The sequence below is a fragment of the Hyalella azteca genome, unplaced genomic scaffold (assembly GCF_000764305.2).
Source record: "Hyalella azteca isolate HAZT.00-mixed unplaced genomic scaffold, Hazt_2.0.2 contig9801, whole genome shotgun sequence".
Lineage (NCBI taxonomy): Eukaryota > Metazoa > Arthropoda > Malacostraca > Amphipoda > Hyalellidae > Hyalella > Hyalella azteca.
In genome coordinates this window covers 36,502-44,474 of record NW_025939861.1, presented here as the reverse complement: position 1 = coordinate 44,474, position 7,973 = coordinate 36,502, and the positions used below count along the sequence as shown (strand labels likewise).

At 42.1% G+C, this 7,973-nt stretch overlaps 1 protein-coding gene across 2 annotated transcripts; it reads left to right on the top strand.

The window, feature by feature from the left end:
- The first annotated feature begins 3,082 nt into the window (after window positions 1–3,082).
- Window positions 3,083–7,740, top strand: LOC108668453. Of its 2 annotated transcripts, XM_018155680.2 has the most exons (3): window positions 3,083–3,392; window positions 4,289–5,671; window positions 5,702–7,740. In XM_018155680.2, the coding sequence occupies exons 2-3, from the start codon at window positions 4,645–4,647 to the stop codon at window positions 5,809–5,811; spliced, it is 1,137 nt and encodes a 378-aa protein (XP_018011169.1). In that variant the 5' UTR covers window positions 3,083–3,392; window positions 4,289–4,644; the 3' UTR covers window positions 5,812–7,740. The 2 variants fall into 2 exon arrangements, with proteins under 2 accessions (XP_018011169.1, XP_018011168.1); XM_018155679.2 differs by having other exon boundaries at window positions 3,084–3,392; window positions 4,289–7,740.
- The last annotated feature ends 233 nt before the right edge of the window (window positions 7,741–7,973 follow it).

The following is a 7,973-nucleotide window of genomic DNA, read 5'->3' as shown; positions in this document are numbered from 1 at the left end:
CTGCGGACACTATACTAGAGAATGTAGAAATTTGAGAGTCGAGTGTTTTATCTGTGGATCTTCAGAGCTGTATATCCGACAGAGCCCTGCTTACAGACCTCATGCATGAGCCGGTAGAGAGAACGTGAACCAGGCTTGAGGGCGGTTTCCCATTACTGGACAATCCGGGATCTTTCTCAACCACTTGTCCAGTCGTCTCTTGAATGTTGCATGGGTGAACTCCCCTCCTCTCAGCGCTTTTGGCAAGGCATTAAAGATCCTCGTTCCTACCACAGACAGTGATCCCTCACGAAGAGTCAATACTCTGGCCGCGGCTTGGTTATTAAATGGGGGAACCCTGCGGCCTGCACAGCCTCCCTCTCCTTTCATTGTAACGTGTCACTATTCTGGAGGTCTCACTCTCAAAGTAGGGAGCCAGTCCGGTTATCATCTTCCAAGTGTACAGTATGATATACCTTTCTCTTCTCACCAGTGAGTACAGTCACATGTGTTTCAGCCTTCCTCAGTAATTCAGGTTCAGCTCCCACATGCCGCTGATCCTGTACGTGAAGGTCCTCTGCACTGCCTCCAGTTTCCGCACCGCACCCGCATTGAGTGGCGACCAAAGTTGGCAGCAATACTCAAGATTGGGGAGCACGAAGGCTCTGAAGAGTGTAATCATTGGTGCTGGTTCTCTCGTTCGAAATGTCCGCAAAATCCACCCCTTCCGTTGCCGGCTGCGCGCGACTATTTCCTCGATATGGGCATCGAACGTGGCTTCAGTGCTCATCAACATTCCGAGATTTCGAACTAGTTGCTTCTCCTCAATTTCTGTGCCATCTGATGCCAAGTAGCGATGTGGCATCCCGATCTCTGTGCGGACTCTGTATCTCATTACTTCGAACTTGGTGCCGTTGAACTGCATATTGTTCACTAGGGCCCAATCGTAGATTGACGATAGATCATCCTGCAATGTGGAGTGTATCCTTTACGTGGAGTGTAAGTGGTGGAGTGGAGTGTAAGTGGTACAGTGGAGTGTAAGTGGTACAGTGGAGTGTAAGTGATACAGTGGAGTGTAAGTGATACAGTGGAGTGTAAGTGATACAGTCTAGTGTAAGTGGTACGGTGGAGTGTAAGTGATCCAGTGGAGTGTAAGTGGTACAGTGTAGTGTAAGTTGTGGAGTGGAGTGTAAGTGATACAGTCTCGTGTAAGTGGTACAGTGGAATATAAGTGGTGTAGTGGAGTATAAGTGGTACAGTGGAGTGACATTATGACCTTATGATGAGTTTAAGACTTCTCAGTCCGCGGCCAAGCTGATGCGCCCGCCTTCGGCGTCCTCCGTCTCCGAGGCGTCGATAGGCTGGTCACCCCGCCTTCGGGTCCCGGATGTAACGTTGGACGTGTTCCGTCTGTTTGCCCTCCTTCGGGCCAGCTCATGCAAGTTGCTGTTGCTTGTCACTTGCTGAGGGTAGTTTCCCATAACTGGACAATCTGGGATCTTCAGAAACTTATCCAGTTGTCTCTTGAAAGTCGCAAGGGTAAACTCCCCTCCTCTCAGCGCCTTTGGGAAGGCGTTAAACAGCCATGGTTTTACCACAGACAGTATAGTGATCCCTCACGAATAGTCTGTACCCTGGCTGCAGCACGGTTATTGAATGGGGGAATCCTGCACACTCTCCCCTCCTTTCGTTGTAATACTTCACAATTTTGGAAGTCTCGCATTCAAAGTTGGGAGCCAGTCCAGTTATCATCTTCCAAGTGTACAGTATGATATACCTCTCTCATCTCATTTCCAGTGAGTAGAGTACCAGGTGTTTCAGCCTTGCCGCTGATTCTCTACGTCTACGTGAATACGTGAAGGTCTGTAGCGGTCCAGTTTAATATTTAAGATTTTGTATTATTAAATAAAAAATTTAGAAATTTAGAATTAGATTTAATTGTAATATTAAGATTTGTTTATATCTGAACGTAACCGCAGCTGAATACGACAATAGCCAACTTCATTCCAGCTTTTAGTATTTTTGATACATTGCACTAGAACCTCTTATTAGAGTAAGTACTAATGTGTTGCAACAGTCATCCTGTACTAATTACTTTGTTTAATAGATAATTTGATTTATACTGTTTATAATCGTTTTCTATGTATTTGTATTTATGTAACTTGTAACAATCTGTTATTTATACAGGGTTCTATACTGAGACCAGAAAAAGTGTCTATTATTTCCCTCAATCCTGATCGTGTGATGCTTTAGGTCCGCAGCATTGCCTTCAGTTTTCGCACCGTACCCGCCTTGAGCGGCGCCCAAAACTGACAGCAGTATTCAAGATTGGGGAGCACCAGGGCGCTGATTACATTGAAGAGGGTAATCATTGGCGCTGCTTCTCTTGTTCGAAATGTCCGCCAGATCCACCGTATCCTTTGTCTGCATTGCGCAACTATTTCTTCGATGTGGTCATCGAATTAACGTGGCTGCTTGCAGTACTCATCAACACTCCGAGATCTCGAACAAGTTGCTTCTCTTCAATTTCTGTGCCATCCGATGCCAAATTTAGCGATGTGACATCCCGGTGTCTGTGCCAACTCTGTATCTCTTTACTTTGAACTTGGTGCCGTTGAATTGCATATTATTCACTAGGGCCCAATCATAGATTGTCGACACGTCATTCTGTTACCTCTTGCAGGCTAGGTTCTCTGTCATCTTCATCAGCACTTGTATAGTCCGCAAATGACGATATATGTAGATGGGTGGGTAAGTTCCGAGTTGAAATCGGCGATGAGGATGAGGATCGGTCCCAGCACCGAGCTTTGTGGCACTCTGCTTTTCACTTTCGCTTCTCTCGATTTCAAGTTTCCAATTGCGACAGCTTGTACTCTATTTGTAAGGAAGTTGTGGATCCAACCTAACAGTTTCCCTCCTACCCCTAACAGTCTCAGCTTTCTGTAAAGCACCCCATGGTCAACTTTGTCAAAAGCTTAGGCAAAGTCCAGGTATGCTACATCCACGCCAGTTGTTTTTACAGTTGTTATCATAATTTATTCCTCGTAACTCAAACTTGTCTTACACAGTTATAATTTACTCAAAGAGAATAAAAAAGAGCCAACTAACAACAAAAGATCCTGGAACTCTCTGGCCCAAGTCGCTGGACGGGTTCCGTGCTGCATGTGCCGCGCCGCTCCATTGCCGCAAGCAGTCTCCGGAGCAGCTACCTAGCGTCAGGGCGCGTCTATCCGTCGGGCTAGAGCAAGATTCTCAACTTAAACTCAGGCAAATCCGAGTTTAAACAGATTACAGATCACTGTTGAAAAAAGTCGTAGAAGAAAATTTGATAGTGGCTAACATTTACAAGTTGTCCCGCGTTTGAATAATAATGACCGAGCCAGTTATTTGGTGCTCGCCCTATCGAACCCAGAGTGATTGAAGTATTTTATAACACTTATTTTTAACTGTTGTTCTTTGTTTATTTGTTTGTCTGCTACAAACCGCACACTTCTTCTTGTCCAATCGTTCTGAAATTTTGCACACGTGCGTGAAGTCGGAGAAAATGCAATTAATCAATTGACAGAATAAATAATTTCGAAAATTTAAATGTTTTCTATCTATTGAAAAAAAATTATTTTTTTAATATTAAAAAAAAAAATTAGAAATTCATTGTACCTGTGTAACAGCGGAAACACTGGATTCTTAAGAAGTATTGTCCTTAAAAAGAAAGTTTTAAACGCATATAATTATCTTGATGTGCGACATTATCCGAATTATGCGAGTAGTGAAATGTTTCGGAGCTATAATTGCCTGGCATTGTAAAAATTAAGAAGGTCATAGGATTATCAACTGGAAAATTGATTTCCACCAGTGTGTTTAACTGCGTTTTGATAAATACGACAAAACTAGGTCTTCGTTTTTATATTTTAGACCAGTTATTGTTGTAGTCATTTTTTAACAAATTTGACCTCTGCGGTGCTAACGAATTAAGGAATGGAATAATCATATTACAGAATTTAGAAAGTTGCTGTGAATTGTATTAAAGAGAAGGTAAAGAAAAACGTCTTGTGTATCAGTCGCTCGTTCAAAAACAAAGAACCAAAATTACTCTCTGATGAAGTTGAGTTATCGTGAATACAAAGGCTTAACGTTGTTATTTGATTTTTCTATGAAAAATATACAATAGGAAGGACACAGTGCAAGAATTGAGAATTCTAATAACAAGAAGATTTTATTCAGGTATTAATAAGGTTCATGGAGAAAACTAAATTTAATCCCCATAATTCTTTGAAAAAGCTGATGAATATATTTCACATTTTCTCCACAGAGCACGAAAAGTGTAGTTGCTGAAACGGTTCAGAGCCTTTATACTCGTCTAAGCAGTGACGAGGTGCCAAGTTCGCAACTACTCGTCGTTCAGACTTTTTCTCCGCGGTTGTTTTCACAGATTTCAGTGCAGTTTCAACGAAAATGTGGTTTTAGAGTATAATTTTACTTCAATTTTAGGACCACTGCTTGCAACGCTCGTTGGACCAAAAATTTCTATGCCGATTTCCGGATCAGTGCACAAATATAATACTCAAGATCCTACAGTCCGTTAAATACTTTCCGTCGAACATTCATATCCAGAACAAATATTTTACTACATGTTGCTGAACTAGAGTTTGCTTGTCTCCGTCAGCAATGGGCTTCCCAGTAAAGGCCTATCAGCTCTTTTTGACTGCCGCAGCACTAATGTGTTCCACGACCGCAGAATCACGAGAATCTTGTGGACTTCACACACGGCTTCCGACCAGCAGCGTTCAATACAAAGTGGCTGAAAGTTGTACTTCACCATGCGAGGTTTGGAGCAGTTACGGAACATGCATGGTTGACCCGACGTGTTTCTTCAAGTTAACTCTTGCTTTAGTTCAACCGGCTGATTACGAGTACGTTCTGGACTTGATAAATGTTCAGAATCCTACCGATATTGAAAAGAGAATGAAACAAGTTCCTGCGATTGTAAAACATAGAGCATCAAAAGAAATTGATGATTTATTCGAAAAATTAACAGAAATCTACGTCAGTGGGACCAATTACGAAGCCAAAATAGTCCAATCGGAAGACCAAATTTCATCCAACAGTCCCGCTTTTAACTTCGACGTCCCAGCTGATGGAAACAATAAGACTTGCTCTGAACCCTGTGTTGTTCTTGACAAGAAAAAGTGTAGACTAAACTTCTTGTGCTATTTCATGTTGGAAATAAAAAAGCTTATTCAACAGAACTATCCACTGAGCTACCTGCTTGATTTATCCTCACTAGATGATGAACTTCTCAGGTTTGATCACGATGCGGTGTTGTCGGAGCTCATAGAAACTTTAAAGATTGTAAAAATACAACTCAGGACTTTTCTCGTGTTCACTTACCGCACCTTCAACGTGATGGTGGACATCAATAACCGCAACATTGATCTCATTTCGAGCTACATGAAACTGCGTGCATTGAGCCAAACTAGTAACGCTGAATCATGTACCTCCAACGACTACTTGTCTCTGATCCACCGGCCACAGAAATTAAAATGTTTCGAGGAGTCATTGTTATTCATAGAAGACACTATGCAAAAGCCGCAACTCAGTTTTGGACCAGATGGAGGAGGCACCGGTGGAGGAGGCATCGCTGGAGGAGGCTTCGGTGGAGGAGGCTTCAGTTCAGCAGGCTTCGGTGGAGGAGGCTTCAGTTCAGCAGGCTTCGGTGGAGGAGGCGGATTCATCAACCCAGGGTCGAATTGCCCCACTGACTGCCAGAAGCGAGACAGGAACAACGATTGCATCAGTGATGTTCAATGCTTCGCGAGAAAATACAATTTTTAATATAAAAATTTCCATTAAAAATAGCACTATGACCTCAAAATTCTGATTCATGTCTCAACTAGGGCCTTGCGCGTTAATACACATATCTTTAATTTGTATTGAAAATTTAAAAAACAAACAGGTCACCGGTATTTAAAAAACAAAACAGGTCACCGGTATTTACCCGACTCCCTTGCAAGTTTTCTCTATGACGGCTCAGAAAAATACCACAAAACAAGTCATCAATCTCTACTTAAGTAAACTCATTAGCGATATAGTAATTGGATCCTTCTTCTGCGTATTATTTCTATTCCATTTCTAATTAATTTAGAAGCTCAAGAGCCCGACGTGATCGAAGGGTTACATATTGAATTTACAGCACCTTTGATAAGTTCTAAGTTCAATTACACTAAAAAACTTGACGCATTATTCAGTAGCAACATGCAGTGCAGCTGTCAAGATTCATCATACAGATGATCGAGTGAACCAAATTTTCCAGGTCCACGTTATTGTTTAAAATTATTTGGAATAAATCCTTTTCGGGTGGATACGATAGGCGGAGTGTAGCTGATTTGGTGCACATAAATACGTATTGTGGATGACCTTCCGCCTATAGTGTTCGTGGCATCTATAGATGAAAATAATTCACTATAATTATCAATGTATATTCCAATGTGGACCATTAAATAATGTTATGATACATATTAATAATTTCATCTACCGTACTGGGTTGAAATGGCTGGCGATAGTAAGTAGTCGTGATATTCCAGCAGTTTCTTTCTTTCTTTCAGGAAAATATTTCCAGCAGTACTTCACGTTCAGGTTTTATTTTTTGCTAAACTGAAATTAGAGAAAAGAATGGATACATTTTTGTTTCGAGACTTATAGACCGTTGTAGAGGTTGTCTTGATCTAATAATAATTCAAATGGTCTTCAAGATCTATTTCATCCTTTTGGGGATATACAGAATTGTTGCTGTTTTTGCTACGTGAATAAAGCACATAGGTAATGCTAACCATTTTATATTATAATATTGAAAATATCGGTGTTGCGAAGTAGAGAAGGGACTGAACTATGTTAAGCAATTATTGGCAGGATGTGACTTGACCGCAAAGTTAGGGAAGAAAATCGTGAGACCGAGGGTTTGTTTATAGTTTGGAATGGCGAGGCTATCAAAGGGAACCCTTATGGAACTCAAAACCGTCGCGGCGTCACTTCGAGGGGATAGGCTTAAACGAGGGCGACACCAGCGTATAAAAGGGCCCTAAAATTCGCGCCAAAGGTGACCTACGGAGGTGACCGTCACGCGAGTACGGTCTGCAGTATGCGGACGTTGTGAGGGCTCCGGCCGTGAGGCCCGCGGTTTCACCGTTTTTGAACACTGACGGTCGCAAGAAACCTAGACTTTTCGAGGCAGCTATGATTTCTGTGAGCGCGTCTTAAATCTACAACGTACAGTCGACATCAACGCTACGACTGCTACTCGGCCGTGAGGCGCGACTCAGCCGTAAGCCAATGCGGGAGGGCCGCGAGTTGTACAACGATTAAAAACGCCCGCCATCAGAAGATTCAAGTTTTCAAGTAACGAGCAACAATTATCTTCGGTACGGTCACAGTTCTCATTAGAAGAAACGATAAGGGCACAGTCATCAACCGAAGAGCGGTCGTCATAAATTCTACGGTTAGGCTGGCCGTGAGACATCTATATCAGCGAGACACGACGGTTATGAAGAAAGAGGAACTGTGAAAGAATTCGCTGGAATACAGCAGCGGCTTCGTCCACTCAAAGGAACTGCAACGGATCAACGTCTCTATTAAATAGAGCTATTCGAGTGATTTAAACTGATTGATTTTCAATTTTGATTGTGTTTGGACTTTCTTTTTCATGTGGTAGAGATTGATGTCAACGTAGAATGTGAACTGGAGTTTCCCAATTTAATATGAAATATATCAGTGTTTCATTAGAACCCTCTTTGTACCATTTTTGCCGTAACCTATTCATGCGAGACCTGACAGAATTAAAGCAATTGACGATCGAGCGATAAAATCCATAATGTACGGTCAACATCGAAAAGTAAATTTCTATATAAAAACCTTAAGAAAAACTCCTTCATTAATCATTCGCACACGCATTCCTCTAATTCGCTAGCGTGCGCGTGTGGATCTCACTCACAGGTGCCGCT